Raw genomic sequence first — 22,629 nt, 5'->3', positions numbered from 1 at the left:
GAACATGCTGGGACCCATCCTCTGTGCTGTACTGGCCATGGTGACCTCCTGGGTAACTATACATCCATGTATCCATGGTGACCTCCTGGGTAACTATATATCCATGTATCCATGGTGACCTCCTGGGTAACTATATATCCATGTATCCATGGTGACCTCCTGGGTAACTATATATCCATGTATCCATGGTGACCTCCTGGGTAACTATATATCCATGTTGACCTCCTGGGTAACTATATATCCATGGTGACCTCCTGGGTAACTATATATCAACGTTGACCTCCTGGGTAACTATATATCCATTTTGACCTCCTGGGTAACTATATATCCATGGTGACCTCCTGGGTAACTATATATCCATGGTGACCTCCTGGGTAACTATATATCCATGTATCCATGGTGACCTCCTGGGTAACTATATATCCATGGTGACCTCCTGGGTAACTATATATCCATGTATCCATAGTGACCTCCTGGGTAACTATATATCCATGGTGACCTCCTGGGTAACTATATATCCATTTTGACCTCCTGGGTAACTATATATCCATGGTGACCTCCTGGGTAACTATATATCCATGTATCCATGGTGACCTCCTGGGTAACTATATATCCATGTATCCATGGTGACCTCCTGGGTAACTATATATCCATGTATCCATGGTGACCTCCTGGGTAACTATATATCCATGTATCCATGGTGACCTCCTGGGTAACTATATATCCATGTATCCATGGTGACCTCCTGGGTAACTATATATCCATGTATCCATGGTGACCTCCTGGGTAACTATATATCCATGTATCCATGGTGACCTCCTGGGTAACTATATATCCATGGTGACCTCCTGGGTAACTATATATCAACGTTGACCTCCTGGGTAACTATATATCCATGTGTCCATGGTGACCTCCTGGGTAACTATATATCCATGTATCCATAGTGACCTCCTGGGTAACTATATATCAACGTTGACCTCCTGGGTAACTATATATCCATGTGTCCATGGTGACCTCCTGGGTAACTATATATCCATATATCCATTTTGACCTCCTGGGTAACTATACATCCATGGTGACCTCCTGGGTAACTATATATCCATGTGTCCATGGTGACCTCCTGGGTAACTATATATCCATGTATCCATGTTGACCTCCTGGTTAACTATATATCCATGTATCCTGGTGACCTCCTGGGTAACTATATATCCATTTTGACCTCCTGGGTAACTATATATCCATGGTGACCTCCTGGGTAACTATATATCCATGTATCCATGGTGACCTCCTGGGTAACTATATATCCATGTATCCATGTTGACCTCCTGGGTAACTATATATCCATGTATCCATGGTGACCTCCTGGGTAACTATATATCCATTTTGACCTCCTGGGTAACTATATATCCATGGTGACCTCCTGGGTAACTATATATCCATGTATCCATGGTGACCTCCTGGGTAACTATATATCCATGTATCCATGGTGACCTCCTGGGTAACTATATATCCATGTTGACCTCCTGGGTAACTATATATCCATGGTGACCTCCTGGGTAACTATATATCAACGTTGACCTCCTGGGTAACTATATATCCATTTTGACCTCCTGGGTAACTATATATCCATGGTGACCTCCTGGGTAACTATATATCAACGTTGACCTCCTGGGTAACTATATATCCATGGTGACCTCCTGGGTAACTATATATCCATGTATCCATGGTGACCTCCTGGGTAACTATATATCCATGTATCCATGTTGACCTCCTGGGTAACTATATATCCATGTATCCATAGTGACCTCCTGGGTAACTATATATCAACGTTGACCTCCTGGGTAACTATATATCCATTTTGACCTCCTGGGTAACTATACATCCATGGTGACCTCCTGGGTAACTATATATCCATGTGTCCATGGTGACCTCCTGGGTAACTATATATCCATTTTGACCTCCTGGGTAACTATATATCCATGGTGACCTCCTGGGTAACTATATATCCATGTATCCATGGTGACCTCCTGGGTAACTATATATCCATGTATCCATGTTGACCTCCTGGGTAACTATATATCCATGTATCCATGGTGACCTCCTGGGTAACTATATATCCATTTTGACCTCCTGGGTAACTATATATCCATGGTGACCTCCTGGGTAACTATATATCCATGTATCCATGGTGACCTCCTGGGTAACTATATATCCATGTATCCATGTTGACCTCCTGGGTAACTATATATCCATGTATCCATGGTGACCTCCTGGGTAACTATATATCCATTTTGACCTCCTGGGTAACTATATATCCATGGTGACCTCCTGGGTAACTATATATCCATGTATCCATGGTGACCTCCTGGGTAACTATATATCCATGTATCCATGGTGACCTCCTGGGTAACTATATATCCATGTTGACCTCCTGGGTAACTATATATCCATGGTGACCTCCTGGGTAACTATATATCAACGTTGACCTCCTGGGTAACTATATATCCATTTTGACCTCCTGGGTAACTATATATCCATGGTGACCTCCTGGGTAACTATATATCAACGTTGACCTCCTGGGTAACTATATATCCATGGTGACCTCCTGGGTAACTATATATCCATGTATCCATGGTGACCTCCTGGGTAACTATATATCCATGTATCCATGGTGACCTCCTGGGTAACTATATATCCATGTATCCATAGTGACCTCCTGGGTAACTATATATCAACGTTGACCTCCTGGGTAACTATATATCCATTTTGACCTCCTGGGTAACTATATATCCATGGTGACCTCCTGGGTAACTATATATCCATGTATCCATGGTGACCTCCTGGGTAACTATATATCCATGTATCCATGGTGACCTCCTGGGTAACTATATATCCATGGTGACCTCCTGGGTAACTATATATCCATGTTGACCTCCTGGGTAACTATATATCCATGTATCCATGGTGACCTCCTGGGTAACTATATATCCATGTATCCATGTTGACCTCCTGGGTAACTATATATCCATGTATCCATGGTGACCTCCTGGGTAACTATATATCCATGTATCCATGGTGACCTCCTGGGTAACTATATATCCATGTATCCATAGTGACCTCCTGGGTAACTATATATCAACGTTGACCTCCTGGGTAACTATATATCCATTTTGACCTCCTGGGTAACTATACATCCATGGTGACCTCCTGGGTAACTATATATCCATGTGTCCATGGTGACCTCCTGGGTAACTATATATCCATTTTGACCTCCTGGGTAACTATATATCCATTTTGACCTCCTGGGTAACTATATATCCATGGTGACCTCCTGGGTAACTATATATCCATGTATCCATGGTGACCTCCTGGGTAACTATATATCCATGTATCCATGTTGACCTCCTGGGTAACTATATATCCATGTATCCATGGTGACCTCCTGGGTAACTATATATCCATGTTGACCTCCTGGGTAACTATATATCCATGGTAACCTCCTGGGTAACTATATATCCATGTATCCATGGTGACCTCCTGGGTAACTATATATCCATGTATCCATGGTGACCTCCTGGGTAACTATATATCCATGTATCCATAGTGACCTCCTGGGTAACTATATATCAACGTTGACCTCCTGGGTAACTATATATCCATTTTGACCTCCTGGGTAACTATACATCCATGGTGACCTCCTGGGTAACTATATATCCATGTGTCCATGGTGACCTCCTGGGTAACTATATATCCATGTATCCATGTTGACCTCCTGGGTAACTATATATCCATTTTGACCTCCTGGGTAACTATATATCCATGGTGACCTCCTGGGTAACTATATATCCATGTATCCATGGTGACCTCCTGGGTAACTATATATCCATGTATCCATGTTGACCTCCTGGGTAACTATATATCCATGTATCCATGGTGACCTCCTGGGTAACTATATATCCATGTTGACCTCCTGGGTAACTATATATCCATGGTGACCTCCTGGGTAACTATATATCCATGTATCCATGGTGACCTCCTGGGTAACTATATATCCATGTATCCATGTTGACCTCCTGGGTAACTATATATCCATGTATCCATGGTGACCTCCTGGGTAACTATATATCCATTTTGACCTCCTGGGTAACTATATATCCATGGTGACCTCCTGGGTAACTATATATCCATGTATCCATGGTGACCTCCTGGGTAACTATATATCCATGTATCCATGGTGACCTCCTGGGTAACTATATATCCATGTTGACCTCCTGGGTAACTATATATCCATGGTGACCTCCTGGGTAACTATATATCAACGTTGACCTCCTGGGTAACTATATATCCATTTTGACCTCCTGGGTAACTATATATCCATGGTGACCTCCTGGGTAACTATATATCAACGTTGACCTCCTGGGTAACTATATATCCATGGTGACCTCCTGGGTAACTATATATCCATGTATCCATGGTGACCTCCTGGGTAACTATATATCCATGTATCCATGGTGACCTCCTGGGTAACTATATATCCATGTATCCATAGTGACCTCCTGGGTAACTATATATCAACGTTGACCTCCTGGGTAACTATATATCCATTTTGACCTCCTGGGTAACTATACATCCATGGTGACCTCCTGGGTAACTATATATCCATGTGTCCATGGTGACCTCCTGGGTAACTATATATCCATGTATCCATGTTGACCTCCTGGGTAACTATATATCCATTTTGACCTCCTGGGTAACTATATATCCATGGTGACCTCCTGGGTAACTATATATCCATGTATCCATGGTGACCTCCTGGGTAACTATATATCCATGTATCCATGTTGACCTCCTGGGTAACTATATATCCATGTATCCATGGTGACCTCCTGGGTAACTATATATCCATGTTGACCTCCTGGGTAACTATATATCCATGGTCACCTCCTGGGTAACTATATATCAACGTTGACCTCCTGGGTAACTATATATCCATTTTGACCTCCTGGGTAACTATATATCCATGGTGACCTCCTGGGTAACTATATATCAACGTTGACCTCCTGGGTAACTATATATCCATGGTGACCTCCTGGGTAACTATATATCCATGTATCCATGGTGACCTCCTGGGTAACTATATATCCATGTATCCATGGTGACCTCCTGGGTAACTATATATCCATGTATCCATGGTGACCTCCTGGGTAACTATATATCCATGTATCCATGTTGACCTCCTGGGTAACTATATATCCATGTATCCATGGTGACCTCCTGGGTAACTATATATCCATGTATCCATGGTGACCTCCTGGGTAACTATATATCCATGTGTCCATGGTGACCTCCTGGGTAACTATATATCCTCCACCAGTCCCGTTCCCCAACCTCCTCCACCAGTCCTGTTCCCCAACCTCCTCCACCAGTCCTGTTCCCCAACCTCCTCCACCAGTCCCGTTCCCCAACCTCCTCCACCAGTCCCGTTCCCCAACCTCCTCCACCAGTCCTGTTCCCCAACCTCCTCCACCAGTCCTGTTCCCCAACCTCCTCCACCAGTCCCGTTCCCCAACCTCCTCCACCAGTCCTGTTCCCCAACCTCCTCCACCAGTCCTGTTCCCCAACCTCCTCCACCAGTCCCGTTCCCCAACCTCCTCCACCAGTCCTGTTCCCCAACCTCCTCCACCAGTCCTGTTCCCCAACCTCCTCCACCAGTCCCGTTCCCCAACCTCCTCCACCAGTCCTGTTCCCCAACCTCCTCCACCAGTCCTGTTCCCCAACCTCCTCCACCAGTCCCGTTCCCCAACCTCCTCCACCAGTCCTGTTCCCCAACCTCCTCCACCAGTCCTGTACCCCAACCTCCTCCACCAGTCCTGTTCCCCAACCTCCTCCACCAGTCCCGTTCCCCAACCTCCTCCACCAGTCCTGTTCCCCAACCTCCTCCACCAGTCCCGTTCCCCAACCTCCTCCACCAGTCCCGTTCCCCAACCTCCTCCACCAGTCCTGTTCCCCAACCTCCTCCACCAGTCCTGTTCCCCAACCAGTCCTGTTCCCAAACCTCCACCAGTCCCGATCCCCAACCTCCACCACTCACGTCGTCGCTGAGTAGTTCAGTGTAGTGTTGAGGAGAAAACTGATCCACCCAGAGACGAAGATTCCTCCTCCTCCTCCTCCTCTCGATCCCCCTCTTCTCTCTGTCTGCCGTCCAGCTCTCCAAACTCTTCATCCACTTGACTGAACACACACACACACACACACACACACACACACACACACACACACACACACACACACACACACACACACACACACACACACACACACACACACACACACACACACACACACACACACACACACACACACACTTATGCTATGTTTTAAGGTTGTGTGTAACTGTATAATGTGTGTGTTTCCAGGTGTATCGAGGGCTGAAGAGGAAACAGTGCTACCCCCCCTCTTGGCGGCGTTGGGTACTGTTTCTCCTCCCAGGCCTGGCCTCAGCGCTGGTCGGTGTGTGTGTGTACGTGTTTGCTGAGACGGAGGACAACTACCTGTACACACACTCTCTATGGCACGTCCTGGTTGCCTCTAGTGTGGTGTTCCTTCTGCCTCCCAGAGAGACAGACTCCATGAACACCTGGAGCCCTGGAGTCTGTGGTTACACACTCTGTCACAGCACCAAGGAGGAACTATATACTGTCACCTGACCTCTGACCCTGGACCTGTGGAGACCAACACTGTCACATAGGTTTAAGGCTGTGACCATACCAGTATTGACAGATTTGTTTTCCATGACAAAAATGAATATCTGAAACAGACAACTCTTTTGTCCTTTAATAACCTGCTGGATGTCAAATCTAGTGTTTTATAGCCTGGAAAAACATTAATGAAAACATAATGATGCTGAATAACCTGCTGGATGTAAAATCTAGTGTTTTATAGCCTGGAAAAACATGAATGAAAACATAATGATGCTGAATAACCTGCTGGATGTAAAATCTAGTGTTTTATAGCCTGGAAAAACATTAATGAAAACATAATGATGCTGAATAACCTGCTGGATGTAAAATCTAGTGTTTTATAGCCTGGAAAAACATTAATGAAAACATAATGATGTTTAGTAACCTGCTGGATGTAAAATCTAGTGTTTTATAGCCTGGAAAAACATTAATGAAAACATAATGATGTTTAGTAACCTGCTAGATGTAAAATCTAGTGTTTTATAGCCTGGAAAAACATTAATGAAAACATAATGATGCTGAATAACCTGCTGGATGTCAAATCTAGTGTTTTATAGCCTGGAAAAACATTAATGAAAACATAATGATGTTTAATAACCTGCTGGATGTAAAATCTAGTGTTTTATAGCCTGGAAAAACATTAATGAAAACATAATGATGTTTCCAATAACCTGTTTTCTGGATGTAAAATCCTCTTGTTTTATAGCCTGAAAAACTATGAAAACATAATGGTGTGGTCCCAGCTCTGCTAGCTGTATGTTGGTGTGTGTATATAATCCTGGTGTGGTCCCAGCTCTGCTAGCTGTATGTTGGTGTGTGTATATAATCCTGGTGTGGTCCCAGCTCTGCTAGCTGTATGTTGGTGTGTGTATATAATCCTGGTGTGGTCCCAGCTCTGCTAGCTGTATGTTGGTGTGTGTATATAATCCTGGTGTGGTCCCAGCTCTGCTAGCTGTATGTTGGTGTGTGTATATAATCCTGGTGTGGTCCCAGCTCTGCTAGCTGTATGTTGGTGTGTGTATATAATCCTGGTGTGGTCCCAGCTCTGCTAGCTGTATGTTGGTGTGTGTATATAATCCTGGTGTGGTCCCAGCTCTGCTAGCTGTATGTTGGTGTGTGTATATAATCCTGGTGTGGTCCCAGCTCTGCTAGCTGTATGTTGGTGTGTGTATATAATCCTGGTGTGGTCCCAGCTCTGCTAGCTGTATGTTGGTGTGTGTATATAATCCTGGTGTGGTCCCAGCTCTGCTAGCTGTATGTTGGTGTGTGTATATAATCCTGGTGTGGTCCCAGCTCTGCTAGCTGTATGTTGGTGTGTGTATATAATCCTGGTGTGGTCCCAGCTCTGCTAGCTGTATGTTGGTGTGTGTATATAATCCTGGTGTGGTCCCAGCTCTGCTAGCTGTATGTTGGTGTGTGTATATAATCCTGGTGTGGTCCCAGCTCTGCTAGCTGTATGTTGGTGTGTGTATATAATCCTGGTGTGGTCCCAGCTCTGCTAGCTGTATGTTGGTGTGTGTATATAATCCTGGTGTGGTCCCAGCTCTGCTAGCTGTATGTTGGTGTGTGTATATAATCCTGGTGTGGTCCCAGCTCTGCTAGCTGTATGTTGGTGTGTGTATATAATCCTGGTGTGGTCCCAGCTCTGCTAGCTGTATGTTTCATATAATCTGGATGTGGTCCCAGCTCTGCTAGCTAAATGTTGGTGTGTGTGTATAATCCTGGTGTGGTCCCAGCTCTGCTAGCTGTATGTTGGTGTGTGTATATAATCCTGGTGTGGTCCCAGCTCTGCTAGCTGTATGTTGGTGTGTATATAATCCTGGTGTGGTCCCAGCTCTGCTAGCTGTATGTTGGTGTGTGTATATAATCCTGGTGTGGTCCCAGCTCTGCTAGCTGTATGTTGGTGTGTGTATATAATCCTGGTGTGGTCCCATGCTCTGCATTAGCTGTATGTTGGTGTGTGTATATAATCCTGGTGTGGTCCCAGCTCTGCTAGCTGTATGTTGGTGTGTGTATATAATCCTGGTGTGGTCCCAGCATGCTAGCTGTATGTTGGTGGAGTATATAATCCTGGTGTGGTCCCAGCTCTGCTAACTGTATGTTGGTTGTGTAGATAATCCTGAGTGGTCCCAGCTCTGCTAGCTGTATGTTGGTGTGTATATAATCTAGCCCAGCTTAGCAGAATGTATGTGGAGGTCTATATAATCCTGGTGTCAAGCTCTGCTAGCTGTAGTTGAATGTGTGGAGGTAATCTGGTGTGGTCCCAGCTCTGCTAGCTGTATGTTGGTGTGTGTATATAATCCTGGTGTGGTCCCAGCTCTGCTAGCTGTATGTTGGTGTGTGTATATAATCCTGGTGTGGTCCCAGCTCTGCTAGCTGTATGTTGGTGTGTGTATATAATCCTGCTGTGGTCCCAGCTCTGCTAGCTGTATGTTGGTGTGTGTGTATATAAACACTGGTGTGGTCCCAGCTCTTAGCTGTATGTTGGTGTGTGTATATAATCCTGGTGTGGTCCCAGCTCTGCTAGCTGTATGTTGGTGTGTGTATATAATCCTGGTGTGGTCCCAGCTCTGCTAGCTGTATGTTGGGTTATATAATCCAGCCCAGCTCTGCTAGCTGTATGTTCAAATGTGGTATATAATCCTGGTGTGGTCCCAGCTCTGCTGCTGTAAATGGGTGTAAATAATCCTGGTGTGGTCCCAGCTCTGCTAGCTGTCATGTTGGTGTGTAAATAATCCTGGTGTGGTCCCAGCTCTGCTGCTGTATGTTGGGTGTGTATATAATCCTGGTGTGGTCCCAGCTCTGCTCTGTATTTGGTGTGTGTATATAATCCTGGTGTGGTCCCAGCTCTGCTCTGATGTTGGTGTGTGTATATAATCCTGGTGTGGTCCCAGCTCTGCTAGCTGTGTTTCATAAATCCTGGTGTTCCCAATGTATCCAGACCTATATTTCTGGTCAAGGATATGAATGTTTTCAAATAATATAATATGACATCACAGCCTGCTAATCCATCATGTCTTCAAATCCCTTAAATGCCTCCAGCCTCCCCCTCCTCTAGTTTAGATTCACTAGATAGGGAAGACTGCTAGTAAAAGCAGGGGTGAGTGTAATTAACAAAACAGTTAAATGCATCCAGCCTCCAGAACCAGAACTGAACAGCCTCTGATTCAAATGGGTTAAATGCATTTCAGCCCCCCGTCAATGCTCTGATTCCAAATGGGTTAAATGCATCAATGCTAACTAGCATTAGCAGAATGAGTAGTTTGGAGGAAGTTAAAGGCGTTTCAGGAGTCCGCACCTCTGATTCAAATGGGTTAAATGCATCCAGCCCCCAGAATGAGTGGAGGTCTAGCACAATGCTCTGCATTAGCAAATGGGGAGGTTAAATGCATCCAGCCCCCCCACACCTCTGATTCAAATGGGTTAAATGCATCCAGCCCCCCCCACACCTCTGATTCAAATGGGTTAAATGCATCCAGCCCCCCCGCACCTCTGATTCAAATGGGTTAAATGCATCCAGCCCCCCGCACCTCTGATTCAAATGGGTTAAATGCATCCAGCCCCCCCCTGCACCTCTGATTCAAATGGGTTAAATGCATCCAGCCCCCCGCACCTCTGATTCAAATGGGTTAAATGCATCCAGCCCCCCGCACCTCTGATTCAAATGGGTTAAATGCATCCAGCCCCCCCGCACCTCTGATTCAAATGGGTTAAATGCATCCAGCCCCCCGCACCTCTGATTCAAATGGGTTAAATGCATTCAGCTGTACAACTGGCTATGGGTTCCCTTTCCCACACCTCAATGGGCCCTGTTCCAATTCTATATCCTCCCTCCGTTCCTTACTCCCTTCCTTCTCCTTAAAGCACTTTAATGACTAAGTGTAATAATGTCATTTTAATGACATCTAAATGTAATTTGTGTAGAGGTCTTTCTCTGAATGTGTATTTTGAAACTAATCAGATTGTGTATCCAGTGCCTCTCCACTCTCTGTGTGTTCTGCAGGACCAGTTCCACCATTCCTCTTATTCTCTGGTCATACTGCTTTTATTTCACAATGATATTAAGTTAGAATGAAGCATTTTAATGTTCTGGTGTTGGGTTAATAATGTTTTAATGTTCTGGTGTTGGGTTAAAAATGTTTTAATGTTCTGGTGTTGGGTTAATAATGTTCTGGTGTTGGGTTAATAATAATGTTTTTATGTTCTGGTGTTGGGTTAATAATGTTTTTATGTTCTGAAAGAGTTTTTGATCCCTCATGATCACATGTTATGTTAATGAGATGTTAATGTAATGTTTCTGATATGGTAAATATATGTTAATTTTCATGGGATGCTGATGGACTTTTCCTCTGATACTTTTCATGTTTTATGTGCGGCTAGACATTCTAGACATTCTAGACATTCTAGACATTCTACCGTTCATCTAGACATTCTATCATCCATGTAGACATTCTACATTCTACCATCCATCTAGACATTCTATCATCCATCTAGACATTCTACCATCCATCTAGACATTCTACCGTTCATCTAGACATTCTACCGTGCAGCTAGACATTCTACCGTGCAGCTAGACATTCTACCATCCATCTAGACATTCTATCCTGCAGCTAGACATTCTACCGTTCATCTAGACATTCTAGACATTCTACCGTTCATCTAGACATTCTACCATCTAGACATTCTAGACATTCTATCGTTCATCTAGACATTTTACCGTGCATCTAGACATTCTACCGTGCAGCTAGACATTCTACCGTGCATCTAGACATTCTACCGTGCATCTAGACATTCTACCGTGCATCTAGACATTCTACCGTTCATCTAGACATTCTACCGTGCATCTAGACATTCTACCGTGCATCTAGACATTCTACCGTGCATCTAGACATTCTACCGTGCATCTAGACATTCTACCGTGCATCTAGACATTCTACCGTGCATCTAGACATTCTACCGTGCATCTAGACATTCTAGACATTCTGCCGTGCATCTAGACATTCTACCGTGCATCTAGACATTCTAGACATTCTACCGTTCATCTAGACATTCTACCATCCATCTAGACATTCTACCGTGCATCTAGACATTCTACCGTTCATCTAGACATTCTACCATCCATCTAGACATTCTACCGTCCATCTAGACATTCTACCGTGCATCTAGACATCCTACCGTGCATCTAGACATTCTACCGTGCATCTAGACATTCTACCGTGCATCTAGACATTCTACCGTTCATCTAGACATTCTACCGTTCATCTAGACATTCTTCCGTGCATCTAGACATTCTACCGTGCATCTAGACATTCTACCATTCCATCTAGACATTCTATCGTGCATCTAGACATTCTAGACATCTACCGTCCACCTAGACATTCTACCATCCATCTAGACATTCTATCGTCCACCTAGACATTCTACCATCCATCTAGACATTCTACCATCCATCTAGACATTCTACCGTGCATCTAGACATTCTACCGTCCATCTAGACATTCTACCATCCATCTAGACATTCTATCGTGCATCTAGACATTCTACCGTCCATCTAGACATTCTACCATCCATCTAGACATTCTACCGTCACCTAGACATTCTACCATCCATCTAGACATTCTACCGTGCAGCTAGACATTCTACCGTGCATCTAGACATTCTACCGTGCAGCTAGACATTCTACGTGCATCTAGACATTCTACCGTCCATCTAGACATTCTACCATCCATCTAGACATTCTACCGTCCATCTAGACATTCTACCGTCCATCTAGACATTCTACCGTGCATCTAGACATTCTACCGTGCATCTAGACATTCTACCGTGCATCTAGACATTCTACCATCCATCTAGACATTCTACCGTGCATCTAGACATCCTACCGTCCAGCTAGACATTCTACCATCCATCTAGACATTCTACCGTCCACCTAGACATTCTACCATCCATCTAGACATCCTACCGTGCAGCTAGACATTCTACCATCCATCTAGACATCCTACCATCCATCTAGACATCCTACCGTTCCTCTAGACATTCTACCATCCATCTAGACATCCTACCATCCATCTAGACATTCTACCGTCCATCTAGACATTCTACCATCCATCTAGACATTCTACCGTGCATCTAGACATTCTAACCTGCATCTAGACATTCTACCATCCATCTAGACATTCTACCGTCCATCTAGACATTCTACCGTGCAGCTAGACATTCTACCATCCATCTAGACATCCTACCGTTCCATCTAGACATTCTACCGTTCATCTAGACATTCTACCATCCATCTAGACATCCTACCGTCCATCTAGACATTCTACCGTGCAGCTAGACATTCTACCATCCATCTAGACATTCTACCATGCATCTAGACATTCTACCGTGCATCTAGACATTCTACCGTGCATCTAGACATTCTACCGTGCATCTAGACATTCTACCGTGCATCTAGACATTCTACCGTGCATCTAGACATTCTACCGTGCATCTAGACATTCTACCGTGCATCTAGACATTCTACCGTGCATCTAGACATTCTACCGTGCATCTAGACATTCTACCGTGCATCTAGACATTCTACCGTCCATCTAGACATTCTACCGTGCATCTAGACATTCTACCGTGCATCTAGACATTCTACCGTGCATCTAGACATTCTACATTCTATCCATCTAGACATCCTACCATCCATCTAGACATCCTACCGTTCCTCTAGACATTCTACCATCCATCTAGACATCCTACCATCCATCTAGACATCCTACCGTTCCTCTAGACATTCTACCATCCATCTAGACATTCTACCATCCATCTAGACATTCTACCATCCATCTAGACATTCTACCGTCCATCTAGACATTCTACCGTCCATCTAGACATTCTACCGTGCATCTAGACATTCTACCGTCCATCTAGACATCCTACCGTCCATCTAGACATTCTACCGTTCATCTAGACATTCTACCATCCATCTAGACATCCTACCGTCCATCTAGACATTCTACCGTGCTCTAGACATTCTACCATCCATCTAGACATCCTACCGTCCATCTAGACATTCTACCGTTCATCTAGACATTCTACCATCCATCTAGACATTACCGTCCATCTAGACATCCTACCGTTCATCTAGACATTCTACCATCCATCTAGACATTCTACCGTGCATCTTCCATCCTAGTCTCCATGGCAACGTGATCTAGTACAGTAGGACTGTTTCCATAGCGCCCTTCCATCCTAGTCTCCATGGCAACATGATCTAGTACAGGAGGACTGTTTCCATAGCGCCCTTCCATCCAAGTCTCCATGGCAACATGCTCTGGTATGGTAGGACTGTTTACATAGTGTTTCTATGGGATGTCTCGGTTGTGTGAAGCTGTTCAGCATTGATTGGTGTATGTTTGTGTGTGATTCACCAGAGGAAGTAAGATTGGAGGATTACCCATAATCCCTGCTACAGTGTGCTCATCTAGACAGTGTGTGTGCTTGGTATCCAGCTGTGTGTGTTAATCTGTTTACATCCATTAGGGAATCTGCTGGATTCTCTGGACCTGCAGGGCTGTTAAATAATGAATAGAACCTCTTCCTCACATTAACACACAGTAACATGAATAGAACCTCTTCCTCACGTTAACACACAGTAACATGAATAGAACCTCTTCCTCACATTAACACAGTAACATGAATAGAACCTCATGTTAACACACAGTAACATGAATAGAACATCTTCCTCACGTTAACACACAGTAACATGAATAGAACCTCTTCCTCACATTAACACAGTAACATGAATAGAACCTCATGTTAACACACAGTAACATGAATAGAACCTCTTCCTCACGTTAACACACAGTAACATGAATAGAACCTCTTCCTCATGTTAACACACAGTAACATGAATAGAACCTCTTCCTCACATTAACACAGTAACATGAATAGAACCTCATGTTAACACACAGTAACATGAATAGAACCTCTTCCTCATGTTAACACACAGTAACATGAATAGAACCTCTTCCTCACATTAACACAGTAACATGAATAGAACCTCATGTTAACACACAGTAACATGAATAGAACCTCTTCCTCACATTAACACAGTAACATGAATAGAACCTCATGTTAACACACAGTAACATGAATAGAACCTCTTCCTCGCGTTAACACACAGTAACATGAATAGAACCTCTTCCTCACGTTAACACACAGGAACATGAATAGAACCTCTTCCTCATGTTAACACACAGTAACATGAATAGAACCTCTTCCTCACGTTAACACACAGTAACATGAATAGAACCTCTTCCTCACGTTAACACACAGTAACATGAATAGAACCTCTTCCTCACGTTAACACACAGTAACATGAATAGAACCTCTTCCTCACATTAACACAGTAACATGAATAGAACCTCATGTTAACACACAGTAACATGAATAGAACCTCTTCCTCACGTTAACACACAGTAACATGAATAGAAGCTCTTCCTCATGTTAACACACAGTAACATGAATAGAACCTCTTCCTCATGTTAACACACAGTAACATGAATAGAACCTCTTCCTCATGTTAACACACAGTAACATGAATAGAACCTCTTCCTCACATTAACACAGTAACATGAATAGAACCTCATGTTAACACACAGTAACATGAATATAACCTCTTCCTCATGTTAACACACAGTAACATGAATAGAACCTCAAGTTAACACACAGTAACATGAATAGAACCTCTTCCTCACGTTAACACACAGTAACATGAATAGAACCTCTTCCTCACATTAACACAGTAACATGAATAGAACCTCAAGTTAACACACAGTAACATGAATAGAACCTCTTCCTCACGTTAACACACAGTAACATGAATAGAACCTCTTCCTCACATTAACACAGTAACATGAATAGAACCTCAAGTTAACACACAGTAACATGAATAGAACCTCATGTTAACACACAGTAACATGAATAGAACCTCATGTTAACACACAGTAACATGAATAGAACCTCTTCCTCACGTTAACACACAGTAAGTAACATGAATAGAACCTCATGTTAACACACAGTAACATGAATATAACCTCTTCCTCACGTTAACACACAGTAACATGAATAGAACCTCATGTTAACACACAGTAACATGAATAGAACATCTTCCTCACGTTAACACACAGTAACATGAATAGAACCTCTTCCTCATGTTAACACACAGTAACATGAATAGAACCTCATGTTAACACACAGTAACATGAATAGAACCTCATGTTAACACACAGTAACATGAATAGAACCTCTTCCTCACATTAACACAGTAACATGAATAGAACCTCTTCCTCATGTTAACACACAGTAACATGAATAGAACCTCTTCCTCACGTTAACACACAGTAACATGAATAGAACATCTTCCTCACATTAACACAGTAACATGAATAGAACCTCTTCCTCATGTTAACACACAGTAACATGAATAGAACCTCTTCCTCACGTTAACACACAGTAACATGAATAGAACCTCATGTTAACACACAGTAACATGAATAGAACCTCTTCCTCACGTTAACACACAGGAACATGAATAGAACCTCTTCCTCACGTTAACACACAGTAACATGAATAGAACCTCTTCCTCACGTTAACACACAGTAACATGAATAGAACCTCTTCCTCATGTTAACACACAGTAACATGAATAGAACCTCTTCCTCACGTTAACACACAGTAACATGAATAGAACCTCATGTTAACACACAGTAACATGAATAGAACCTCTTCCTCACGTTAACACACAGTAACATGAATAGAACCTCTTCCTCATGTTAACACACAGTAACATGAATAGAACCTCTTCCTCACGTTAACACACAGTAACATGAATAGAACCTCATGTTAACACACAGTAACATGAATAGAACCTCTTCCTCACGTTAACACACAGGAACATGAATAGAACCTCTTCCTCACGTTAACACACAGTAACATGAATAGAACCTCTTCCTCACGTTAACACACAGTAACATGAATAGAACCTCTTCCTCACGTTAACACACAGTAACATGAATAGAACCTCATGTTAACACACAGTAACATGAATAGAACCTCTTCCTCATGTTAACACACAGGAACATGAATAGAACCTCTTCCTCACGTTAACACACAGTAACATGAATAGAACCTCTTCCTCATGTTAACACACAGTAACATGAACAGAACCTCTTACATTTACATTTAAGTCATTTAGCAGACGCTCTTATCCAGAGCGACTTACAAATTGGTGCATACACCTTATGACATCCAGTGGAACAGCCACTTGCATCTAAATCTTTTTTGGGGGGGGAGAAGGATTACTTACCCTTACTTACCCTATCCTAGGTATTCCATGAAGAGGTGGGGTTTCAGGTGTCTCCGGAAGGTGGTGATTGACTCCGCTGTCCTGGCGTCGTGAGGGAGTTTGTTCCACCATTGGGGGGCCAGAGCAGCGAACAGTTTTGACTGGGCTGAGCGGGAACTGTACTTCCTCAGTGGTAGGGAGGCGAGCAGGCCAGAGGTGGATGAACGCAGTGCCCTTGTTTGGGTGTAGGGCCTGATCAGAGCCTGGAGGTACTGAGGTGCCGTTCCCCTCACAGCTCCGCAGGCAAGCACCATGGTCTTGTAGCGGATGCGAGCTTCAACTGGAAGCCAGTGGAGAGAGCGGAGGAGCGGGGTGACGTGAGAGAACTTGGGAAGGTTGAACACCAGACGGGCTGCGGCGTTCTGGATGAGTTGTAGGGGTTTAATGGCACAGGCAGGGAGCCCAGCCAACAGCGAGTTGCAGTAATCAAGACGGGAGATGACAAGTGCCTGGATTAGGACCTGCGCCGCTTCCTGTGTGAGGCAGGGTCGTACTCTGCGGATGTTGTAGAGCATGAACCTACAGGAACGGGACACCGCCTTGATGTTAGTTGAGAACGTCAGGGTGTTGTCCAGGATCACGCCAAGGTTCTTAGCGCTCTGGGAGGAGGACACAATGGAGTTGTCAACCGTGATGGCGAGATCATGGAACGGGCAGTCCTTCCCCGGGAGGAAGAGGAGCTCCGTCTTGCTGAGGTTCAGCTTGAGGTGGTGATCCGTCATCCACACTGATATGTCTGCCAGACATGCAGAGATGCGATTCGCCACCTGGTCATCAGAAGGGGGAAAGGAGAAGATTAATTGTGTGTCGTCTGCATAGCAATACCTCTTCCTCACATTAACACAGTAACATGAATAGAACCTCATGTTAACACACAGTAACATGAATAGAACCTCTTCCTCACGTTAACACACAGTAACATGAATAGAACCTCTTCCTCATGTTAACACACAGTAACATGAATAGAACCTCTTCCTCACATTAACACAGTAACATGAATAGAACCTCATGTTAACACACAGTAACATGAATAGAACCTCTTCCTCATGTTAACACACAGTAACATGAATAGAACCTCTTCCTCACATTAACACAGTAACATGAATAGAACCTCATGTTAACACACAGTAACATGAATAGAACCTCTTCCTCACATTAACACAGTAACATGAATAGAACCTCATGTTAACACACAGTAACATGAATAGAACCTCTTCCTCACGTTAACACACAGTAACATGAATAGAACCTCTTCCTCATGTTAACACACAGTAACATGAATAGAACCTCTTCCTCATGTTAACACACAGTAACATGAATAGAACCTCTTCCTCATGTTAACACACAGTAACATGAATAGAACCTCTTCCTCACGTTAACACACAGTAACATGAATAGAACCTCTTCCTCACATTAACACACAGTAACATGAATAGAACCTCAAGTTAACACACAGTAACATGAATAGAACCTCATGTTAACACACAGTAACATGAATAGAACCTCATGTTAACACACAGTAACATGAATAGAACCTCTTCCTCACGTTAACACACAGTAAGTAACATGAATAGAACCTCATGTTAACACACAGTAACATGAATATAACATCTTCCTCACGTTAACACACAGTAACATGAATAGAACCTCATGTTAACACACAGTAACATGAATAGAACATCTTCCTCACATTAACACAGTAACATGAATAGAACCTCTTCCTCATGTTAACACACAGTAACATGAATAGAACCTCATGTTAACACACAGTAACATGAATAGAACCTCTTCCTCATGTTAACACACAGTAACATGAATAGAACCTCTTCCTCACATTAACACAGTAACATGAATAGAACCTCTTCCTCACGTTAACACACAGTAACATGAATAGAACATCTTCCTCACATTAACACAGTAACATGAATAGAACCTCTTCCTCATGTTAACACACAGTAACATGAATAGAACCTCTTCATCACGTTAACACACAGTAACATGAATAGAACCTCTTCCTCACGTTAACACACAGTAACATGAATAGAACCTCATGTTAACACACAGTAACATGAATAGAACCTCTTCCTCACGTTAACACACGTTAACACACAGTAACATGAATAGAACCTCTTCCTCATGTTAACACACAGTAACATGAATAGAACCTCTTCCTCACGTTAACACAGTAACATGAATAGAACCTCATGTTAACACACAGTAACATGAATAGAACCTCTTCCTCATGTTAACACACAGGAACATGAATAGAACCTCTTCCTCACGTTAACACACAGTAACATGAATAGAACCTCATGTTAACACACAGTAACATGAATAGAACCTCTTCCTCACGTTAACACACAGGAACATGAATAGAACCTCTTCCTCACGTTAACACACAGTAACATGAATAGAACCTCTTCCTCACGTTAACACACAGTAACATGAATAGAACCTCATGTTAACACACAGTAACATGAATAGAACCTCTTCCTCACGTTAACACACAGTAACATGAATAGAACCTCTTACATTTACATTTAAGTCATTTAGCAGACGCTCTTATCCAGAGCGACTTACAAATTGGTGCATACACCTTATGACATCCAGTGGAACAGCCACTTGCATCTAAATCTTTTTTTGGGGGAGAGAAGGGGGGTGAGAAGGATTACTTACCCTTACTTACCCTATCCTAGGTATTCCATGAAGAGGTGGGGTTTCAGGTGTCTCCGGAAGGTGGTGATTGACTCCGCTGTCCTGGCGTCGTGAGGGAGTTTGTTCCACCATTGGGGGCCAGAGCAGCGAACAGTTTTGACTGGGCTGAGCGGGAACTGTACTTCCTCAGTGGTAGGGAGGCGAGCAGGCCAGAGGTGGATGAACGCAGTGCCCTTGTTTGGGTGTAGGGCCTGATCAGAGCCTGGAGGTACTGAGGTGCCGTTCCCCTCACAGCTCCGTAGGCAAGCACCATGGTCTTGTAGCGGATGCGAGCTTCAACTGGAAGCCAGTGGAGAGAGCGGAGGAGCGGGGTGACGTGAGAGAACTTGGGAAGGTTGAACACCAGACGGGCTGCGGCGTTCTGGATGAGTTGTAGGGGTTTAATGGCACAGGCAGGGAGCCCAGCCAACAGCGAGTTGCAGTAATCAAGACGGGAGATGACAAGTGCCTGGATTAGGACCTGCGCCGCTTCCTGTGTGAGGCAGGGTCGTACTCTGCGGATGTTGTAGAGCATGAACCTACAGGAACGGGACACCGCCTTGATGTTAGTTGAGAACGTCAGGGTGTTGTCCAGGATCACGCCAAGGTTCTTAGCGCTCTGGGAGGAGGACACAATGGAGTTGTCAACCGTGATGGCGAGATCATGGAACGGGCAATCCTTCCCCGGGAGGAAGAGGAGCTCCGTCTTGCTGAGGTTCAGCTTGAGGTGGTGATCCGTCATCCACACTGATATGTCTGCCAGACATGCAGAGATGCGATTCGCCACCTGGTCATCAGAAGGGGGAAAGGAGAAGATTAATTGTGTGTCGTCTGCATAGCAATGATAGGAGAGACCATGTGAGGTTATGACAGAGCCAAGTGACTTGGTGTATAGCGAGAATAAGAGAGGGCCTAGAACAGAGCCCTGGGGGACACCAGTGGTGAGAGCGTGGTGAGGAGACAGATTCTCGCCACGCCACCTGGTAGGAGCGACCTGTCAGGTAGGACGCAATCCAAGCGTGGGCCGCGCCGGAGATGCCCAACTCGGAGAGGGTGGAGAGGAGGATCTGATGGTTCACAGTATCGAAGGCAGCCGATAGGTCTAGAAGGATGAGAGCAGAGGAGAGAGAGTTAGCTTTAGCAGTGCGGAGCGCCTCCGTGATACAGAGAAGAGCAGTCTCAGTTGAATGACTAGTCTTGAAACCTGACTGATTTGGATCAAGAAGGTCGTTCTGAGAGAGATAGCGGTAGAGCTGGCCAAGGACGGCACGCTCAAGAGTTTTGGAGAGAAAAGAGAGAAGGGATACTGGTCTGTAGTTGTTGACATCGGAGGGATCGAGTGTAGGTTTTTTCAGAAGGGGTGCAACTCTCGCTCTCTTGAAGACGGGAGGGACGTAGCCAGCGGTCAGGGATGAGTTGATGAGCGAGGTGAGGTAAGGGAGAAGGTCTCCGGAAATGGTCTGGAGAAGAGAGGAGGGGATAGGGTCAAGCGGGCAGGTTGTTGGGCGGCCGGCCTTCACAAGACGCGAGATTTCATCTGGAGAGAGAGGGGAGAAAGAGGTCAGAGCATAGGGTAGGGCAGTGTGAGCAGAACCAGCGGTGTCGTTTGACTTAGCAAACGAGGATCGGATGTCGTCGACCTTCTTTTCAAAATGGTTGACGAAGTCATCTGCAGAGAGGGAGGAGGGGGGTGGGGAGGATTCAGGAGGGAGGAGACGGTGGCAAAGAGCTTCCTAGGGTTAGAGGCAGATGCTTGGAATTTAGAATGGTAGAAAGTGGCTTTAGCAGCAGAGACAGAGGAGGAAAATGTAGAGAGGAGGGAGTGAAAGGATGCCAGGTCCGCAGGGAGGCGAGTTTTCCTCCATTTCCGCTCGGCTGCCCGGAGCCCTGTTCTGTGAGCTCGCAATGAGTCGTCGAGCCACGGAGCGGGAGGGGAGGACCGAGCCGGCCTGGAGGATAGGGGACATAGAGAGTCAAATGATGCAGTAAGGGAGGAGAGGAGGGTTGAGGAGGCAGAATCAGGAGATAGGTTGGAGAAAGTTTGAGCAGAGGGAAGACATGATAGGATGGAAGAGGAGAGAGTAGCGGGGGAGAGAGAGCGAAGGTTGGGACGGCGCGATACCATCCGAGTAGGGGCAGTGTGGGAAGTGTTGGATGAGAGCGAGAGGGAAAAGGATACAAGGTAGTGGTCGGAGACTTGGAGGGGAGTTGCAATGAGGTTAGTGGAAGAACAGCATCTAGTAAAGATGAGGTCAAGCGTATTGCCTGCCTTGTGAGTAGGGGGGAAGGTGAGAGGGTGAGGTCAAAAGAGGAGAGGAGTGGAAAGAAGGAGGCAGAGAGGAATGAGTCAAAGGTAGACGTGGGGAGGTTAAAGTCGCCCAGAACTGTGAGAGGTGAGCCGTCCTCAGGAAAGGAGCTTATCAAGGCATCAAGCTCATTGATGAACTCTCCGAGGGAACCTGGAGGGCGATAAATGATAAGGATGTTAAGCTTGAAAGGGCTGGTAACTGTGACAGCATGGAATTCAAAGGAGGCGATAGACAGATGGGTAAGGGGAGAAAGAGAGAAAGACCACTTGGGAGAGATGAGGATCCCGGTGCCACCACCCCGCTGACCAGAAGCTCTCGGGGTGTGCGAGAACACGTGGGCGGACGAGGAGAGAGCAGTAGGAGTAGCAGTGTTATCTGTGGTGATCCATGTTTCCGTCAGTGCCAAGAAGTCAAGGGACTGGAGGGAGGCGTAGGCTGAGATGAACTCTGCCTTGTTGGCCGCAGATCGGCAGTTCCAGAGGCTACCGGA

At 44.7% G+C, this 22,629-nt stretch overlaps 1 protein-coding gene and 2 long non-coding RNA genes across 5 annotated transcripts in view; 1 reads left to right on the top strand and 2 right to left on the bottom strand.

Moving 5' to 3' along the window:
• The window catches only part of LOC127926070 (transmembrane protein 8B-like), a gene marked incomplete at its 5' end in the record, with an annotated part of 20,622 nt that extends 13,295 nt beyond the window's left edge, over positions 1-7,327 (top strand). Inside the window, 2 exons of the mRNA XM_052511339.1 lie at positions 1-52; positions 6,417-7,327. The exon at positions 1-52 is cut by the window's left edge and continues 65 nt beyond it. Of these exons, the coding sequence (XP_052367299.1) occupies positions 1-52; positions 6,417-6,707 (343 nt within the window). The remainder of the gene's footprint in view (positions 53-6,416) is intronic.
• Positions 5,278-6,203, bottom strand: LOC127926066 (uncharacterized). 2 transcript variants are annotated; one of them, XR_008123209.1, is made up of 3 exons: positions 5,857-6,203; positions 5,571-5,778; positions 5,278-5,440 (listed from the first exon to the last, which is right to left on the bottom strand). It is a non-coding gene; the product is annotated as an uncharacterized LOC127926066 (long non-coding RNA). The 2 variants fall into 2 exon arrangements; XR_008123210.1 differs by having other exon boundaries at positions 5,278-5,622; positions 5,675-5,778.
• A 6,820-nt stretch (positions 7,328-14,147) lies between the features above and the next one.
• On the bottom strand, positions 14,148-16,849 carry LOC127926071 (uncharacterized). 2 transcript variants are annotated; one of them, XR_008123219.1, is made up of 4 exons: positions 16,369-16,849; positions 16,037-16,110; positions 14,967-15,080; positions 14,148-14,398 (listed from the first exon to the last, which is right to left on the bottom strand). It is a non-coding gene; the product is annotated as an uncharacterized LOC127926071 (long non-coding RNA). The 2 variants fall into 2 exon arrangements; XR_008123218.1 differs by having other exon boundaries at positions 14,967-15,154; positions 16,073-16,110.
• Positions 16,850-22,629: the final 5,780 nt, after the last annotated feature.

This window comes from Oncorhynchus keta, unplaced genomic scaffold, assembly GCF_023373465.1.
Source record: "Oncorhynchus keta strain PuntledgeMale-10-30-2019 unplaced genomic scaffold, Oket_V2 Un_contig_6717_pilon_pilon, whole genome shotgun sequence".
Lineage (NCBI taxonomy): Eukaryota > Metazoa > Chordata > Actinopteri > Salmoniformes > Salmonidae > Oncorhynchus > Oncorhynchus keta.
This window is presented reverse-complemented; position numbering and strand designations above follow the sequence as displayed.